The 20,168-nt window shown below is 40.8% G+C and overlaps 1 protein-coding gene across 18 annotated transcripts in view; it reads right to left on the bottom strand.

Moving 5' to 3' along the window:
* The window catches only part of pleca (plectin a), a 105,035-nt gene that overhangs the window by 24,144 nt on the left and 60,723 nt on the right, over positions 1–20,168 (bottom strand). For 9 of the 18 annotated variants that reach the window (XM_026156754.1, XM_026156756.1, XM_026156760.1 and 6 more), the window contains 7 exons: positions 11,404–11,465; positions 8,474–8,488; positions 7,789–7,878; positions 7,244–7,279; positions 5,718–5,795; positions 5,537–5,629; positions 1,621–1,787 (listed from right to left, as the gene is read on the bottom strand). In XM_026156754.1, coding sequence (XP_026012539.1) covers positions 1,621–1,787; positions 5,537–5,629; positions 5,718–5,795; positions 7,244–7,279; positions 7,789–7,878; positions 8,474–8,488; positions 11,404–11,465 — 541 coding nt within the window. Of the gene's footprint in view, positions 1–1,620; positions 1,788–5,536; positions 5,630–5,717; positions 5,796–7,243; positions 7,280–7,788; positions 7,879–8,473; positions 8,489–11,403; positions 11,466–13,930; positions 14,369–18,010; positions 18,968–20,168 lie in introns of those variants that run through there. The other 9 variants (XM_026156768.1, XM_026156772.1, XM_026156758.1 and 6 more) reach the window with 7 other exon arrangements.

Raw genomic sequence — 20,168 nt, 5'->3', positions numbered from 1 at the left:
GTCCGTTTTCTTATTTTGTTTTTTTAGAGTCCTCACTGCAGTCCTCAGCACATCCTTCTCTTCCTCTACCAAGAAAGAAACTGTGGCAGAGGAGTTCGAGTGCTAGCGTTTTGCTGTAACCTGCCAAGCCTCCACCTCCAGGGCAGCCCTTTTTTCCTCAATTTAATATGATACACCCGTTCTGTCTCTTATTTCACAGAATAATGCCAGCTCAAGTCGACTTTCTAATAGTGTGCTGTTTTGTCTGCCATGTGCTGCAGGAGCTGGAGGTTTGTGCAAACAGAATCAAAGTGGCACTCCACCCAAAGTACATGTTTCGAGCGTATAGTCACCTCCTTCGGGTTTGATGGGTGGCTGTTAAACACCAGTTTCCTTACTGACAAGGACAACGGCAGCTGTAGTACACTTAAAGTCACGACACTTCTTATAGTGACAGTTTTGAACAGCAGCAAATGGTTTATTTTGTTCTATTTTTTACTCATACATACAACAAAATAAAGCATTTCCATCCGAATTACTTTCTATTTAACCTTATTTTGATGAACCAGAGATTGTTTGGGACATGTTGAACAGCAGAAAATCTGATTAAGCTTCTTTGGAAGTTATGTTACATCCAATAAAAACTCCTGCAAGCCACATGGTCAATTATATCCTTTTATATACGTCTTTTCTACTCTTATAGAAACTTAAATAGCTTTGCACAAACTGACCACAGATGGTTTTTAAAGCATCCTTTTATGCCGTACAGTACAGCGTCTGACACATTTTAGCCTAAACTACCTTATTTAAAAGCTGTTTATTGTGCCTGAAAGTAAAATTGAGTGCTTTTAAAAGCATTTACTGTGCAAGTGTTAATTACTGTATTTAATCACCAACTGTTAAGGTATCTGTCAACACAAATTCTTCAGTTGTGACTCAAGCACAAGCAGCATGTGCAAAACGATGCACAAAAAAAGGAAAAAGAAAAGTAAAGATATCATAACAGAATATCTGAAGAGACAGTTTATTACTGCTTCAGTTATTGTACCTCCTTCACAGCAAGGCACGCACAGGTGGACTTAATAAGAGCTCACAAGTTAAATTAAGTGTCCCAGTAAATCATAGCATTAAAGAAGCAAACAAAAATACATAATTTAACTAATGAAATTATACTAATAAAGTTACAGTTTGCTGAAAATCATGCATTTAGATGTAACTCATAAATGTTAAATACTGGAGTTTAAGGAAATGTTTTTAGTTACAAAATATCTGAATTCAGAATGAATGAATGAAGTCTCCCTTGACTTTTCTCTTAATGTTTGATTTATAGTAAGTGTTCCATATTTGTGTCCTGACAAGTCCAACACTGCACGAATGCCAAATTCAAATATGAATTTAGGATTGCTGCCTGGATCTATGCCGATAAATAAAGGAAGAAACAACAACGTGAAATATGCAAAAGGTTAAACGTGTAAAATTCCTGCCTGCGGTGTTACAAGATCCCCAAGTCCAGGCAAGTCTTTCCAACTAGAAAATGTGTCTGTGACGCTTGAAAAACACCTCTGTGCTACAAATGGCCATGATTTCTATTCACGCAAGGCCGAGTTAAAATCAAAACACCTCACTGAGGATGCTGCTCACCTGTGTTTGTGTATGATGGCGTTGAACAGCTTGCCATCCCTCCAGCTGCCGGTGAAGTTGTCGCAGCGCAGGCCCTGGTATCCCTCCACCATCCTCTGAGACCACAGCAGCAGCTTCTCTTTGGCCGTCATGTCGTCCGACTGACCGTTCACCTGAATATCTGAGATCTGTAGGGCAAGACGGGCAAACAGTCAGTCATACGAACTACAGAGATCTCCTTTCATATCCGTTAGACTTGTGTTACTGTGCTCACAGCTCGTCTGTGGCTTTTCTAGACAACTTTCTCCCATTCAGTTCTTGCACAAAGGTGGTATTAGCTAGTACACTACCATTTTGTTCCTGTTCTTGTTTCCTTTAAAGAAATCAGCAAAGATGCAACACTATATAATAGGAATTTTAAAAGGTGATATTTATTAAGAGGTCTTCTTTTCCTGGAAGACCTGGAGGTGGTGGCTGATGACATTTACTCTAATGTCTCTGCTTAGACTTCTTTGCTTACAACCCGAACACGGAGAAAGCGGCAGAAAATGGATGGATGGGATGATTATTATTTTTCAACTTGTCTTGAGTTTCACATTTAAAGATTAACTGAGACTGAAATGCTAATTGGAGGGCAGAGTAAAACTTTCCCTGCTCATTTCTTCCAGATTTGAGATGAGTCACATTTTAAACCTCAAATGTTACACGGCACTTTTGCTCGGAGAGCTCCTGACATCCATTAAGCTCGCTTTTTGGAGGATGCTTTTTAATTACACGAGCAGAAAACAGTAATTTTAGAGCGAAATTGTTTATGAGCAACTGAGTTGATGATCTTCTAAAGTTACAGTGTTGTTGTGCCAAACAAAACTTTACAATAAATGTCTCAGTAGCTGTAAACGAAAGTTGGACCGTGCAGCAGAAACACCACAGGAAACGTCTTTTTTTAAGAGCTGCGAGGCTAAGCTATGAGTCACACGAGCATGCTACCAACGTTTCCCACAGCAAAATGGTTGATCTTCATAAAAGAAGAGAAAGGACAGAATAGACCACTTTTTAGAGTTTCAGCTTTTGAACTCCTGGACATGAATTTTACTGCTCACATTTTAAAGCTGTTTGACGGAGTGTGACCATTAGCATGAATCCATCACCCAGAAGTTTCCCAGTGTGGTACAAATGGTGCTTTTGAATGTTTTTGGTATTTGTTTGCCTGGTTCACGTACCAGATGGGCGGAGGTCTCACCTAAACTACGCACATGCTGTAACAATTAAAGGAAATCTTTTGGAAAACTCTTTTTGCCTCTTTTCTCAATGCAGAAAAAACAACCTGCTGCACGATTTAACAAAACATCAGCAAGTTTTTGTTGTCTCTGTATTAGAACCTTCTGACTTTTAACAACAATAAGACCCAGAAAACATTCAAGAGTATGATGAGTCTACTATATTTTAGTTGCTGGTGATGCATTAAGCTTTAAGTGATCAGGTGGAATCATATGTGCAATTCTGATATTTTCAATAGTAAACATGTACATGCCATGGATTTATCAATCTAATGTTAGTTTTATGGATTCATTTGTCATCATGGAGATGTAGGCTTTTTTAAACGATTTTATTGTAATTGTTGGTAATTATTCTACAACTAGGAATCTTGTTCTGACTATTTTTCAGATGTTTCTGTATTTTTAAATATTTTGACTTATTCTGTACATATTATTTAAAATATTTATGACAATTTGATCAACATCAAATTAAAGTAAAAGTATTACGGAGTCGCCAGTTCATTCATATTCATACATAAAAATGCTTGAAAATCATAATGCCGTTACAACAATTTCAGGATATCATAAAGTAAGCGTTCCTGCAGGACCTCGCTTGGTCGTTTTAGTCGCTAGAATCATTTGGTTGTTTTAGGGTTAAGTGACTTCCATCGCTCTAAAATTTCATGGTGTGTAAGTGGAACGAGCGCAGCTTCGCCACCACAATCCGTTTCCAGTGTTTTGGGGAAGGCTGATGAGTCACAGCAGAAGTAATAATTTTACTTACATTTTTTTGACAGGAAAGGGTGGAGAATGGAAAAAGAAGGCATTTCTTCCTTATGTTATTTTTCCTTGACGAGGGAAGCCCCTGTGCTACAACGTGGGCACAATATGACTCAGACAGCGGGTGGAAACCGGACCTCCACCCTCGCTGCCTCTCGTTTTAAAACGTTCCTCTTTCTCTGTCACGAAGCCGGACCATTATTTTTTTTATTAATAGACAAATCACCTGTGTGCATTAGTCAGCTGTGAGCTGCACCTGGGGAGCTCAGAGGAAATTCACCATTGTTTTTAATAACAGCATGTGCTGAAAAAAATTCTGGATTTGTTTTGATGAAATAATGTCTGCTAGATGACTTTTTTGCTTTACTGCTTTACAGCAAAGAGAATATTCAACCTTTTATGCACTGATTAGCAGTGAGTGACCATTTCTGTTTTCCCCACTGCAAAGCTTCTGAGGAAGGCCTGAGCTTCCACGTCTCCTGCCAGCTTTCCCATGGGAATCACTGAGTCATACTGAGGGACACAGAGACTGATCCCACATGCACATCTCAACATCACAGTCATTACAGCATCAAAGAAAGTACTCCCACTCTTTTCTCCCAGATGAGGAAGACATCTGCCTGCCGACTGATTCTTCCAATGTGGCGTGTGTTGCTATAGGCAGTATAAGCAATTTTATACTGTTTATGTTATGAAATAGGAAGTTAAACCTTTATATTTAGTTTGGTGGAAACCTATATAGCTATAAAAATGCATCTGAAATTCACAGGCATGTGACAATCCATCTTCTGCCAAACGTCTAATAACAGAAAACAGAAGCAAAATAATTACAATGAAGTATAAAACGCATGTTACTCATCCAGTGGAATAATCAGATCTATTAAGTGTGCAGTTTAAAAGTAAAACACATCATAGCTGAGGAGATACGACTCAGCTGTCCCATCAGGCATCAGTCAGTTCATGCTGAATACATGCTGAGAACTCGGAGTTTGAGCAGAGCCAGGGCACTTACAAAATCCTGACTGTAAAGCTACAGAACAGTGAAACACCATCAATACAAACAATCAGCTTCTTTATAACAGCTAAGCCAGGAAACTCGACCCAACTGTATTTATGCACAAATGCAAGAGTACAGATAAGGTTTGTCTGCTGCTTTGCTTTGCTACTCGTGCTAAAAAAATCGAGAAAGTTTTGAACTAAAGTGTTCGAGTGCTGTTACAGAGACAAGCCATATTAAAATAGCCTTAGATAACAGGAAGGCTTCTTTGTGCAGTTCATCACTGAAATAGGAGAAGCTAATAGTAAGTGTGGTCTCTAATCCCATTGTTGGTTATTAGCCAAATTAATTATAGGTAGCTAGCATAGACATGCTAACAGCTAATCAGTTGCTGGTCGCTGTCGACAGTCGTGCTGATAATGATAAATCATTAATACCTTTCCAAAGAACAGTTAAGTGCAATTATTCATGAATTTGAGTGAAAACATCATTGCTAATAATTATCATTAAGTCCTTTAACCACTGCATTTATGGTATCATGGCAACCTCAGCATGAAGTAGCATGTTTGTTCAGACCTGCTGTGGAATGAGTCAGAGCTGTGGTTTGTAAATAAAGTTTTAATAAGGAACAAAAAAAAAAACTTAATTTTGGGATAATAATTACCTTTACCCATTTATCTAATTTATGTTTTTTAATTAGATTTGGCCTGTGATTCTATAGGTGTCTCTTGTGTTCCATATACAGTAAAAACTGCAGTTCTCTCTACATTCATTGAGTAAAGGTTGGTTTGTTAACGTGAGATTGCCCAGAAGCATTATCATAGTGACTGCCAATTGCTTCTAGATTAGCTTTACTGCCATACAGTAATTTACAGCAAAATGACTTATGAGTGTCCTACATTACCTGGAAGTGAAGGATGATGGTCCATATCAAGCCAAGGGTCAGCTTGGGGTTTCCATCTGCAATGTCATCATTCCTGATGTTGACCAGTTTGACCTGAAAGGGTGTGGATACAAATATTTTTACTGTGCTGAATACTAAGTAAAATAAAACATAATATGAAACTGTTATTTTTCTTAACTACCTGTCTGTGTTTGAGAAAGTCCAGGGCGATCTGGACATTCTGCAGCTTGTGGAAGCGCATACGGCCTTTCTCCCGAGGCTGTAAGAGACCAGATGAGACCAAACATGAAGTGAAGGGAGCACTTTAGGTCAGCAAACAGCAAAGCCCCATGACTGAGGAACAGGTGTTTCAGGCTCCAGTAACACAAAGATCCATTCTCTACTGTACATATTTTCACAGTCATGGACTCGAAAACTTAAATTTAAAAGAAAGCAAATTTGAAGTGTGATTCAAATTCTGCGTGTTTGTGATCAAAGCGTTCAGAGCTGACCCTACAAGACCCTGAAGTGCATCAGAGATCCAGCCAAGATGTCTGCAGGTGAAAGCATGATAATGAATGATAAACATTCTCAGTGATTCTCCCAATCATCAGTCACAACTCTTCTTTTTTTTCCAAGACCTTTCAAACACTGCTCCCTGGATAATGGATTATTACACTTTTCCCCGAGTCAACTGATGACTGATAAATGTTGCTTTTCTGTTTTTAGCTGCAGTGCAATCCAATCAAGCAGATTCCATAAGGTTCAAGAACTCTTAAGCCTTAGAAATTATAGGAGTGGCGATCCTGACATGCACTCGTGTTCCAAGTTCTAAGCTGCAGAATTAGGTTGTAGTGACTTTGATTTCACTACAGTGTAAGAAACCACCATTTGAAACTGATAATAAAATAAACAGTTATTAAAAGGACAAGGACAATCAACTACAAATAAGTATTATAACAGAAGATAGAAATTCATACTCTCTATCCTGGAAATCTCCCAAGTCAATCAACCTTTATATAACAGGAATGTCTAGCAATGTTTTCAAAATCAATCCTCATTGCACAAGCACATGCTATGACTGCTGCTGGTATATTCAGCCATTTTCCATTGATATAATTGTCTTTGGATCTGAGACCAGACATGACATGAAAAGTCTAAACATACTGACACACTGAGGTCTTTGGGGAAACTGCTGATGCACAAATACGAGCAGTCATAATGTGGTTTCCATGGTGAAGTGATCTAAAAGTGGCATCCATCCTGGAAGTGATCCAGAGGTGCACCAGGAGAAGATCTTGAAGGTGAGACTTGACAAATTAAATCAGGCATGTTTCTTAATTTTTATGGGTGGAGTCTTTGCACTTTTTATGATACAGCCCTTTAACGAGGTAAGGACATAAAGCTACATTAAGAACAAAAACAGTATATTTTTCTAGTTTATTCTTTTCTATTCTTAAAGAAAGCTAACTTTAATGTTTACTTACGAAAACGCTAAAATAATTACTACAAATATTCTGAATAAAGCCACCAATTTAACCACATGTTTCCTATCATGGCTCCTGAACCTGCCAACTCACTGACAAAATGAAAGAGGACAATGTTGACACAGAAAGGGACAATACACAGGGAGTGTGACCATCATCATGCACGACCCAGCAGCCACCTGGGGTGGTGACACATGCTACGCCCGCGGAGGCGGCCAGCCACAGTCCAGGCGCCACTCACCAACCGCACGTTCCTCACAACGTCACGTTCCCTCGGCTACCACAGCAAGAGCATCGCAAGAGAGGAAGGCAGAGGCAAAGGGGGAAAGGTCAGGGCAAAGGTCAGCAAACAGGAATTAGACAAAGGAAAAACCAGGGATCAAACAAGTCAGTGCAGAGAGGTTAAACGATGGAAGCAAAGAATGAAATTAGTGTTTTAAGGTTACATCACCAGAAGGTGTGTTCCCAAAAAGACTAGTGCTAAGCTAAGTAAAGTAAAAGAGTGTGCACAGCCTCAGCATGTACTGAAATGTCCAAAAATCTCTAAAGAATTAAAGTCAACACATGCAGAAGTGGAAAGAAGAAATCCAGAGTAATATCTGCCTTATAAACATTTAAAGCGGTTGAATTAACAATGAGTAGACTGGACAGTAGAACAAAGATTACAGCAAATACGCTGAGTAGGGCAGTAGAGCTGGGATGATAAGAAATGCCTAGACAAGACAAGGGGGTTACAGAAGAAGCACAAATTCTAATATCGGAAGTGAAATACCACCAAAAGCTTACCAGAGTCTCTCCAGAGAGCACCTCCAACAGGGAGATGAGGTTGTGTCCATCTCTGAGGTCCTCGTACAGGTCAGTGATGTGTCGCTGGGCCTGGAAAGAAAGGAAAGAAACCAGTTTTATCAGTATTGATGCATACAGGGACATTATTTTTTCATTCAGACTCCCATGATGTCAGCACCAGTGCTGAATCACTGCACACGACACAAACAGTTGCTGAGAGTTCCTCACAGTTGACAACGGAAAACAAAATGTAACTTTATAACTCACAAATCTCATCTACAAACAAATTAAGATAAAAAGAAAAACGTGAACACACAACAGTGGGGGGACTGCTTTTACCCTCTGCCTTCTGCAGAAGCAATTTGCTCTGGCTTTTTAAGGATTTCACCCCTTTTATTACCTGCCACAGTAATAAAAGGGGTGCTCCTTACTATTATTTGTAGTTACACTTTTGAGCTGTTGTAGCCAAAGAACATGCAGACACATGCTGCACTGCAGAAAATGCTCCAAAAGTAGACAGAAAAGAGCTGAAGTCAGCGAGGGGAAGGATCAGAGGTTAGCAGTAAAAGAGGGTGGATGAAAGGGAGAGAGGGCAAGGGAGGGTAAAAATATCAACACAAACATGCAGGGAGGAACAAATGTGTGTGTGTGTCCACGCAGCTCTCTGCTCACAGACAGCACCTACCTCTGCCTTCCAGTGCTGGTGGGAAAGAACAGGAGGACAGGGTGAAGGATGGAAAGAAGAAACAGTTTGATGTGAGAAGATGTAAAACATAAAAGGACAGTGGGAACAGCGAGACAGATGGTGTGATTTGATGGATAAACAAGGACAGTCAGCTGCTTTCCGTTTCAAATTCTTTAATTTGATTCCTTCTATCCCTCAAACTAAAGAAACATGTGCATGTCGCTGTATTAATTTTATTATATGTACTTTAGTTCTCTATGATCTGCACTGGTTTCAGTGGGATTGACCCAGCTAAAAAGGATTTATAAAACACAGAACAGCATCTGTTTTTCATTCCTCACAATCTGAAGTGAAGTGTAAAACAAGCTACAGTAGATAGCATTTATCAGACAGCTGACCGTGAGACTTACAGGCCTCATAGTTTAATCTCATGACTCTGTTGTGACCATGAGTCCAAAGTGACTCGAGGGCCAGACTGCCTGAAGTCTTTTGGACCCAAATCAGAAGGATTACCCGAGAAATAAACAGTGACTATGGACAAAGCCTGGGAGTCATCTTGGACGGAGCCCGGTATCACAGGATACACATGGACGTCAGCAGACATTCTTTAACACGTTTCACTTCCCGTGTTAAAACAAGGATTCATCAACATGAAAGTGTTGTAGAGACGCAACAAGGTCCAGCTGACACCGCCCAGATAGGACTGGTTTTTTTTCTTTCCCTAATCGATGGTTCAATTTTAAATTAAATATTAAAAATAACTTGTTTAATATAACCTGATCAAAAGCAACTTTCTTCTGTTAGGCTGCTCTTTGCAAACAGTAGGTGTGATCCTCAGGTGGGCGGGGCCTCAGGCACATAGATGATCATATAAGGATAGGAGCTCTTATTAACATCAAAAGGAGCCAAGAGCAGAAAAATGCTTAAAGCTGAGTGTTTACAGCAGTCTTGGGTCTGAGCTTTTGACTCACGCTGACTTCATTATTTAAATCTTTGGCCACGTTTATACTTCAGCTATTTAAAAAATAATTATGAGACAGAACCAATCTGCTTATAGAAATATAACACCTGCTAATGCTAGAAACCTGAGATTCCAACATACAAAGTTAGCGTTTTATTTCTTTATTAGTTTCCTGTTGTCATAGCAACATGACATATGACAAGTTTTTTGTTTTTTTTAAAGGATTCTTTTAAGAAATCCCTGCCTTCTCCACTTATGAGTAACACAGTGACTCATAAAATGACTCAAATGTAAACATTTCCTGTCTTATGTCATAGATGTGAAAATTCAATTTGGACTTTCCTTAGGTTTTGGACGGTCGCTCGGAATAAACTAACGAACTAAAGGCACCCATGAAATCATTTCATTACAAGTAATCATTACGTTTTAAGGCAGCAAAAATACATTTTAAATTATTCTTATTTCGAATTACTACATAAAAATTACGAACCAGTAGCTCATTAGTTCAAAATGTTCTTACATTTTACTGAGACAGACTCCCTCCACATTTTAAAAAAACTTTCATTTTGGAGTTTGTGGTTAAGGATGGATCAGGTGACCCTGAGCCATCCCTTATTGATGCTGCTCTAGGCTTAGGCTGCAAGTGGACTTCCCATGATGCACTGAGCATTTCTGTCAAGGTTTTTATCTACCACTGCTGCCTCGCATTAGACTGTGTCTTCTCTCACTTTCAGTGTGTGTTTTTTCGTATCTTTCTAAGCTCTCCTTTTTCTTTTCCGTCACAGCAGATGGCTGCTCCTCCCAGAACCTGGCTCTGCACTGTTCTTTCCTTCCCACATTACTTAGTGCTGCTCATAGGGGCCTTCTCTAGGTTTTCTCCATTACTTTCCAGCATAACACGCCTAGAGACGTTGTTGTGATTTGGCTAAATCTAAATTGACGTGAACTGAAACTCAGGGCTCCTATATCTTGCTAATCACTTGATTATCCTCTGAATTACACAGAGAACCACAAGTTCCCAGAACTGAAAATATCTATTAGATATTAAATCACTCATTTTGTCAGACCATCGGTGCAAAACTAAGATATGTTAAATTTATGTTGACTGTAAAATTTATGGGCAGCAAATCAGATTTAAGAAGCTGAAACCAGTTATTATCTTGGTGTTATGCTTAATAAATCAGTTTAATTATTGCTATTATGAAAGCTGTTTTAGTCGGGATAATCTGCTAAGTGATAGCTACCAAAAATATTTCTTACTGTAACAGGACTTTGCTCCTCACCTAGTTAGAAGCATTTCCTTTTAAGGGTAAGGGTCAGAACATTTGTTGAGTGTTGTTTCAGACGTATTTCACACTGATCGCCTCACACTGAATCAAATACTAATTCAACGTGGAGTCCTGGAGTTTCCTGTCCCCCTGCACAGTCCTGATGAGCCGCCCCGACCATCTGGATTCCAGATGCGTAACCTGACCGAGCCCAGGCAACGATACCGCTCTTCCCGAGCGCCAAGCTAAAGTGAGGCCAGGTGCGTGTGACTCACCCCCTCACATGCATACAGTTAACGGAAAGAGCGCGGTTGCTATTGTATCTGTTGTTCACCTTTTCCAAAGCTTTTAAAAGGAGGTGTGGAGAATCTAAATCTGATTTAGTTTCAGATTCTCTTCCAGTTTTATCTTCAGGTAATGTTTCCCAGCAGTGAGATCAGATAGCGCCGCATCTCCTAAGAAAACGTTTTTGTGTAATTTAAGTTATTAAAACCAGATGGGATATGAAAGAAAGTCCAGCTTTTTGGTGTTATTTGAGGACAGCAGGAGACCTTTTTACCTACCATGGAGAATTACAGTTGAGTTATAAACTCCACATGACGTAAACTTAAACATTTTAATAGGTTTTTGGAGATTTTTAATCTATCTGCAGTGAAATGTATGTATTTTCATGGGTGAGGGTTGTTTGAAGCAGAACTTACCTTCACAAGGTGCTTGTTGACCCATTTTGTGAAGGTCTTTTTCTGAACTCTGTCCCGTTCATCTGTGGAAACACAGCAAATATACACTCTGTTTAATTTATGGTGCTAATTTAAGGGATTTTGCATTTTTAACAACTATCACTAATCATGTATTACAAACTCAGTGGTCCAGACTTACGGAAACAAACCATAAGCACAATTATTAAAAACCCCCAAAAAGAAATCTTGTATTTGGCTTTTCCAAAACAAACTACTTTACGACTGTCTAACCTGCCAGCAGACAGGAGGAGTCATTCTTTTTTGCATGCTAGCTTAATGGCAGATAATCACTTTAAATATCATACTCATCAAAGGCTAGTTTCCTTGAATAACTCACAGACACGGGAACTACATCCATATCAAGCTTGAGAAGTCTGAAACAATGATTCCCAAACTTTTAGGGCTGTGACTTTTGCACAGAAGTACATGCATTGCCCACCATCTACATACAGCCATCTAACCCAGCGGTCCCCAACCCCCGGGCCACGGACCGGTACCGGTCAGTGAGTCGTTTGGTACCGGGCCGCGAGTCTTGAGGCTCAGGGGTGAAATTCATGGTTTTCAGAGGTTTTATTGTTAACTCGGTAGTTGTGCGTCTTATTTTGAAAGAAATATTTACGCATTACCATAGTGACCAGAGAGCATGTTACTCTCAATGTTGTTGCCACTTTTCAGGAGGACGTTGCTAATAAAGTTACACAATTACACAGTGAATTCGCGTTTATTATTATGTTTACAAAACACCACAGTTTTTGTCTTGGTCGTATGATTTTATTTTGTTGTATTTATCCGCGACACCTTAAAGGCCGGTCTGTGGCACAAAAAAGGTTGGGGACCGCTGATCTAACCCATAGGCCTGGATACATGATGGCCGAAACTAAATATAATTTGTGTTTATTGAGCCTAAACCGCCTTTATGGCCCTGCTTCAGATTAAAACCTCCAGCAAAACTCTTTCAAATCTTTTTTATCTGTTTTTTCATCCCAGAGTCACAAACAGTGTGAGACATATTTGTTTTGCCCAGGGACAGAACAAAAAGTCACATGTGACTTTGACTCAGACACGGACATCTGATGCCCAATAGGGACAGCACATTACAGAAGACTTACTGCAGCAAAACAAAGAATTCCCTGCTTATCAGGGGAACACTGAATAGATTATCTCTGTCATCATCTGGAGCAGCACCTCAGCTGGAACATGTTTCAGCCTGCAATGCTGTAGTCGTTTCATAATCAGATTATTCCCAACAAGCCTATCATATACTAGTAGGTATCAAACATATAATATGCAATGCTTTTCCTAAATTTTGCCATCTAAGCAGCCACTTGAAGAGATAACCATCAAACGTACACTTCACCTCTTCGGTGCAGTGCTTCAGTTGGCGATGAGGGTGCTTGTCAAATACAGAGCAGTTCACCAAAACAAATGTTTAATGTTCAAATGTTTTTTTCCTCATCAGTGACATGCTGTAAAGAAGTTGATAGTATTATCTGCTCTGTGATCAAAGCTAACAGAAGTGATCAGATGAAGAGGGAACCAAAGAAGAGGACATCCCGTGGCACCAACGCCCAAATCACGGTGGCTTTATGTCCATGACTCACAGGCACACTCACGCACGAGGCGGTCTCAACAGAGAAGTGAAATAAACCTCAAAAGCAGACAGATGAGTTCTGCTTTTTCACTGGTTTTGATTTCGGGCTTTTCATATATGGCTTTGCAAACACGTTGGACACGTGTTACGAAACATAAAAGATGCGTTTCTGCACAAATGAAATGTAGCAGCTCGGGATACTTCTGTTTCTCAGGTCGGCTGAAAGGAGCACTAAAAATTCCTAAAATAACCAGGCTGAATACATCACACTGAAACACAAGATCTACTGATCTCTCTGACTAATAATGCGTTTTCTTGGCTGAGTTTTGTAGCCTGAGGCTGCAGATTTAGCCCAGATTTATATGTTCACCTTGTGACAAAAAAAGGTGCAAGATATTAGATCACCTGAAAAACAGTGTGCATGGATGAGTCACATTGCCAAATCCTGCAACTGGGATGTTGAATGTTATTACACGGACTTGTTGCAATGCTCAAAATAGGGTGCTCTCTTTCTTCTAAAGAATTTCAGTGGCTCTGTCACTTCAAACGTCTTTTTAACAGGCTACATTTTATCTGTGCTGCAAAACCTCAAATTAGGATTTCACATTAAAGCAAAACAGATTTCTTCTGTCTGACAGGAACGTTCACCAGTAAAAATAAAAAAGGAAAAGATGTGACACAAAAAGGGGTGTGGCCCATCTGTTAAAAGAGAGGCTCCGGACTTGACTCTTTGCAAATTCAGACATCCAGACACAACTTTTGGACTTTTACGTAATACACGAAACAACAAAGCCAAGCCAAGAGCTAATATACAGACTGAACCATTTTCAAACCAAAGAATGCAACTGCAGAAAAACACAAAGCTCAAAAATGCAGCACTGCTGGAATAAACTCTACCTTTTCTGTGGTCCATGGCCCTGAGCACCCCCTGGTAGTAGGACTCCTCTACGAACACCCCATCACTACCCATACTATCAGAGGAGTAGGCTCTGAATCTCTGCTCCATCGCAATGCTGCCAGCTATCAAAACCACACGGAAGCCTCTGCAGGTTCAGAGGCGATGATGTTGTGTACTTCTACTTTTTCTTATTGCCTGAAACACTGCTTCTCACTGAGGGCTCCTGGAGTTAAGTGGGAGTGTTCAAGCCACCGATTCAGTTCCTGAACTTGCTCCCTTTCTTCTCCCTATCTCCATTTGCTGTCTCTGACATTCAACGCCACATTTTTTTTCACCACCTCTTGCAAAATGCCTGCCTGCAGGCAGCAATGTCAGAGACATTCACCACAGAGAGGTCTGCAGGGAAGATTCTCCTCCTGGTTCAGCCCTGTTATCTACACCCAGACCCCACCCATGAAAAAACCCTCACACAGCACCCACCCAAACCAGAGCTCAGACCTCAATTTACATTATTCTTTGCACTTTTAATTTTATTTTCTGTTTAATTTGAGGATTAAAAAAAAAAACAGTTTAGAATCCCACTCATCTTGTAGCTACAGCTAACTATTGCACTAAGATTCATTTTCAAAGATTCATTTTCACAAAGACCCCACAGATCACTAATCCAGAACAGGAGACATTCCCTCATTTAGACTAAGCTGTACAGAAACGGACCACTGAAGCTTGTTAACCCCAACTGAACTCCACTGCTCAAGCTAGCGGTGCCTCTGACCAACCAGCGTGTGGTCAGAGGCAGAGTGGCGGGACATACCACAACGCCACAAAGCATCAATGGAAAAACTTGTCCCGAGCACACAGCCGAAGCCAGGAGGCATCAGAAAGAACGTCCTCAGCTATTTCCCCAAACAGTACAATCACAAGAAAACCTCGAGCATGAAAGCTCTTCCACCATCAGGAGATAATTAAGGAATAAAAGGCACCGAGGGAGCCGTCTTCGGGATACAATTCAGCACCAGAAAGAATAATGAGAACAAACTGCAGGACTTCAGTTTTATTTGAAGCATTTGATTTAGACTATTTTCCCTTGGATGGACCTCCAATACCCTGTCGTGCCAGTTCAATACCACAAACCAAAAAAAAAAAAAAAAAGAGGGTGTGGGATGGAGGGGGTGGACAAGCATCAGACAGTAGAAAATTATCCGAGACACAAAGCAGCTATTGTGGCTCCGCATGGATAGACTGAACAGTGTGTGCACATGACAACAATCATTTGCATCTTCTTCATGCAAATAACTTCTGTCAAACATCCCTGAAAAACTGGGTGCAGAATTTGTTTTTCCATTTGGTTCCAGGTGATCACAAATAGCACCTCCACACTAAAATACCTTCAACACCTTTCACCCTGCAAAACACCAATTTTACGTGCAGTTACCGACATAACACTGTAAAGAAAAGGAATTTTTTTGGATGCCTATAAAGGGAGGTGACTTGTTGGGACCTGAGGCATGAAAGCTTCCTTGACTGCACCTTCAGACTTTAAACAGACCCTGAACGCCAACGGGCTACAAACAAAAGCAAAGACTCTAGGCAGAAACGCTAAAATTAGCTAAACATAATTTGTGCAAAATGGCTTTTGATCGACACACTAAAATCTAAAATCTGTGGATTATAGTTTTCAATTTCAAATGCAAAGAGTATTTGTCTGCAGGCTTAAGAACTGAAAACCGCAAGTAATCACTTCCAGTTTCCAAACTTGCTAAACTGTATTTGTTTTAAGACATGAAAGCACTGGAAGCTAAATTTGTGCTTCTTTGAACAAATCCTGGTGTAATCAAACTCGGCATTGAATTAACTAGATTTATTCATTTAAAGCTCAGTTTGCTAAAATGCTTTAAAGGTGGCAAAGAGATATAAGCGCTTTTTTGCACCTCAATTCTAAGACTGCAAAACAGTTGTCTTATCCAGTATCTAAATGACGCTCTGGTGCACACAGTGCAGCATTGTGTGGATATTCCTCCTTTCCCTGTCCTTGATAACACACAGCGATAATCCTGAGCAGTGAGAGCTGATAGGAGTTTTAAGGTGACAGCTCAGCGTGTTAAGTCTGTAAATTCCTGCTGAGGGCGAGCCGACCCTCCTCACAGACAGGGGGAGCCGCCTCTCTCCTAAAAGAATTTTAAAAATAAAATAAAAAACACACCCCTATTTGTGTTTTTTGCAAGAGACAGCACGCGATGTCAGTCCCACTGAGGACAGGAATGTTAATCAACACCTTGTATCATCTGGTTCGCAGGTCCTGTTAGGGTTCATGATGGTACGAATGCTGGATGACTTGCGAAGAAACTCTGCCAAAGCCCCAGGGCATGGTGGGGCAGATCCAACCCAGAGCTGACAATGACAAGTGCACGAAAACATGCACATGTCAGAGAAGACGACCGGGTAGTGTCTGCTATTATACCTGAACGGTATAATGAATTCCTTTTAAAAAGCAAACACAGCTGGAAAAATAACTTAATAACCCCAAAGGCGACACAGGAATATGTCCTGACCACCACTGCAATTTAGAGCTGCATTTAAACTTGCTCGTATTATGTTTCAGCATCACTTTTGCAATATCAGCATCACTTGCAAGCACTTTGTGCACAAAAACATGCGTAATCAGCCACACATGGTGTTTACAATCTTGTGGTTATGAACAGATGAGAACTGGATAATTGTTGGATTTATGATCTTCATATGTGAAAACTGCTGCTCAGCACAGTTTGTCTCCCCCTTCTGGTCGAAAGGCTACAGCACAAAACATGGGAAGCTGAATATTTAAAGCCATAATCCATTTTAATGTCACAACAACTAGTAGCTCCAATCATCCCTGTGTGCTCCTAAAGAGACCTGAGACTACTGGTAAGAAAGCTCAAGGTCACTTGGGGCCCTGCAGTGTTTACATATGTCAGTGGGCAAATGATTTTTGTGTGTGGGAAAAGTGTGTTGTGTACATGGTTGCCGTGACAACATAGTAAAAACACACAGAAGCTGAGAGTCCATCAGAACACCATTTTGGCCCAGAACATCTGGGGAAACACCCGAGTGCAGGGGGAAAGTGGATTTCTGCTTAGAACTGAAAATGCCAAAGTCCACAAAACACATGACACATTCACAGGGCGTCATCAGAGGGTAAACACAAACACCAAGTACAGTTTCCATTCCTGTAGAATATTCAGGGTGAGCCGGAGAGTGACAAATTAACTGTGTACTGAGTCACTCAGTCGCTTTTATATTCAAACGTCAAGACAAATGATCGAGTCAAGAAGCTGCATACAAGGACATGAAGTAACCTCGTTATCGTAAAATCAACTTTTCTCAGATAACAGACCTCTGCCCAGTGCAGACATTTGAAAAGAGCCAAACGTGAGACATTTAAAGGGCTTAAAAATTAAAGATTTAAGAAGCTGGAAGCTGACAGGGTTTTTAGTTATTTTTACCTAAAAATGCTTAAATAAACGATTTAGTATCCAAAATTAACTTTCTGTTGACGAACTGATTTACAGTTTATCATCTGCTCAGTGGGAAAGTAATTAATTATCAGACTTTCATCACTGATGTTACTAATAAACAACATTCTCCAAGTTTTGAATCCTATATATGTCTAAAATACCATTGATATATTTACTGAATTTGAATAGGGACGCAGATATGAGCAGTGTTGCCTGTACACAGCAGCAAACAGGATGGTATTGACCATGGCACACGCCAGTGTTTATCTGTTGTGTCACATCGATTTTGTGGTGCCTGAATGAAGACTTTAAAGCTGATTATCTCAGGGTGAGGTTTGTTTTCTAAATGCGGGAAATAAATCACAATAAAAACGAAATAATTAAAAAATAGTTTTAAGCATCTCTAATTTCAATCATCTAGTTCTGGACGTCCACTGTTTTGGCCCTCAGGGCTTGCTGTATCATGGGTGGAGGAACGGAAAAGGTTAACATTACCACCATCAGCACCCCAGCAGCCCCTCCCAAGCAGAGCCTCCTCCTATTACAGTCACTGAGCGATGGATAGAGCGGCGCAGTGATCGGACCTACCTGCGCAACACATTCGGCTGTACAGATGAGACCCCACTTCGCTGCAGTTCATTTCATGGATGTAATTAGTCCGTCGATAAAGAAATCCCCGCTCCAGCCCGCCGTACCAGGACGGCCGGGCAGCCTGCGCCGTATCGTCCACTTCGGCCATCCCGGTTTGTTTGTGCCGCGCGTAAACGCGGAGCGCGCTGGACTTTCTCGAAAACGCCCCCCTCACTCGTGGGTTTCTCGCGTGTGTAGTACCAGCCCTCCAAACTTCGCTCTGTACTCTATGAGAGCCACATGGAGGAGAAAAAACAGGGTCGAGTCAGATTGCAGACTCTTTGTCACAAGCCCAACCCACTCGTTTTGTTTAGCGAGAAGAAGTGGCGAGCTGCCGGCTGCTCCATCCTCCTCCGATCCGTCAGACGACTTGTGCCATTGAGACGCGCCGCGGAGAGACACTGCACACCGCGTCCTTATTTTAACACGCGTGATAACTGTACCTTTCACAAGATTGCATAACATACACCCCCGACAGCCCCATAAATGCAAAGCAGAAACAGGAATGACTTCTGGGAAGGCGCGAAACTTGCAGGCGGTGACAGACGGTTCTGTGCATTGTCTCGCAGTGACTGTTCACAGGAGGGCAGAGCGCACATTACCCCCGGTAATAAATCATCACATTCCCTTCACATCCATAACAGCTGTGCCTCGTAAATATCCCCGACACAGGAGGCTCATTTTCTCTCCGTTTTTGCGCAACTTTAAGAAATACTTCACATAACTGAAAAGGTGCTGGCTCCTCGTTAATCCGCATGTGACAGAATCCAACTGCCATGACCATGAATTAATTTATGAAGAAGTTATATTTCTTTTAATTGGGGGCGGGTTAAGGTACAATCTGGTAACAAAACTTCTGATTAAGCAATAAAATAATACCAGTAGTAACTCACGGGATTAACTAGTGATGTGTCTAAAACAAAGTTTTAAACTGTTTCTTTAGGCACTTTGTTACTAGCAGCCTGAGTGAGTTCCCATTTCTTTACATTAATCTATGGAAAATACCAAAGACAACACGTTGACAGGTGTGAAATAGATGCATCTGGACTTCAATTGATGCAACTGTTGTTCAGTGAAGCTCATCAGAAATGTTCTCAGTGAATGGTGGCTGTCAGGAAGCCATTCTTAAGGAAGGTGGGGAAAGGCTGAGATATGACAAATTATTATTTCTAAATTATTTTTATTATGATTAAATTACTCAAGAACCAGACTGAAAATCAGTGGCAACAGGTCTTGAAGACGTCAGGAGAGCAGTGCAACAGTGTCTGTTGTAAAACTGTAAAACATGGCGGAGGCTCTGACATGGTTAGGTGGTGTTGTGTGGTGTTGTGGATCTTTTCGAAAGTGACAGAATTATGAATGCAGAAAAAGAATGAATGCAGTACAATCCGGAAAGCATCTGATTGGCTGTGGCTTTGTTTTTCATTAATAACGATGATGCCAATACGGCAACAGCCTAGATAGAAAAAACAGTCGAGGACAGAGATGAGGATAAGAACCAAGGCCCTCCCTCAGCGCAGACACACGCTGTACTGTATGCTGTGTATGACAGTCAATGAACCCAGCTACTATTGAGGTTTACCACTAATGTGTTTTATGTTAGGCTGGGTATTGTGAAGGGCATGTAGGGACACGCTGGGTGTGCATTGTTTATTGTTTTTGTGTCCTTTAGTAACAGAATGTTTTCTCGTTTTTCAGTTATTGCCCAGCGGGGCGTCCTCCCTCCTCAGTCTGTTATTACCACCACAGTGAAAGGAGACAGGAAAGTGAGTCACGGCTGAACACCACGAGACCAAATCTGAAACCGATCCTACGCTGTGCTGTCTGTGGCGCGCGGTTTAGCAGACACGGCTGCCAGTCTGAGTCTGCCATTAATACTGTTGCAGATTTGGGTGTGGTTTCCTAAACGGATTAGACAATATTGTTAAGGACTTTTATTGTGATGGGAATGCAGTATCCTAATCTTGAGAGTCTTAAAAAGACCTTTGCACAAAACAATTAGAGGAAATCTCAAAGTTAAAAAAAAAAAAAAAACGCAGTCAAAAATAACAGGGAAGGGCATTAAATGATCATAAAGAACAGATCAAAATGAGCAGGAGCCTCTAATGAAGCAGGA

The sequence above is a fragment of the Astatotilapia calliptera genome, chromosome 22, assembly GCF_900246225.1.
Source record: "Astatotilapia calliptera chromosome 22, fAstCal1.2, whole genome shotgun sequence".
NCBI lineage: Eukaryota > Metazoa > Chordata > Actinopteri > Cichliformes > Cichlidae > Astatotilapia > Astatotilapia calliptera.
The sequence above is the reverse complement of the archived record's forward strand: the minus strand, read 5'-3'. Positions and strand labels throughout refer to the sequence as shown.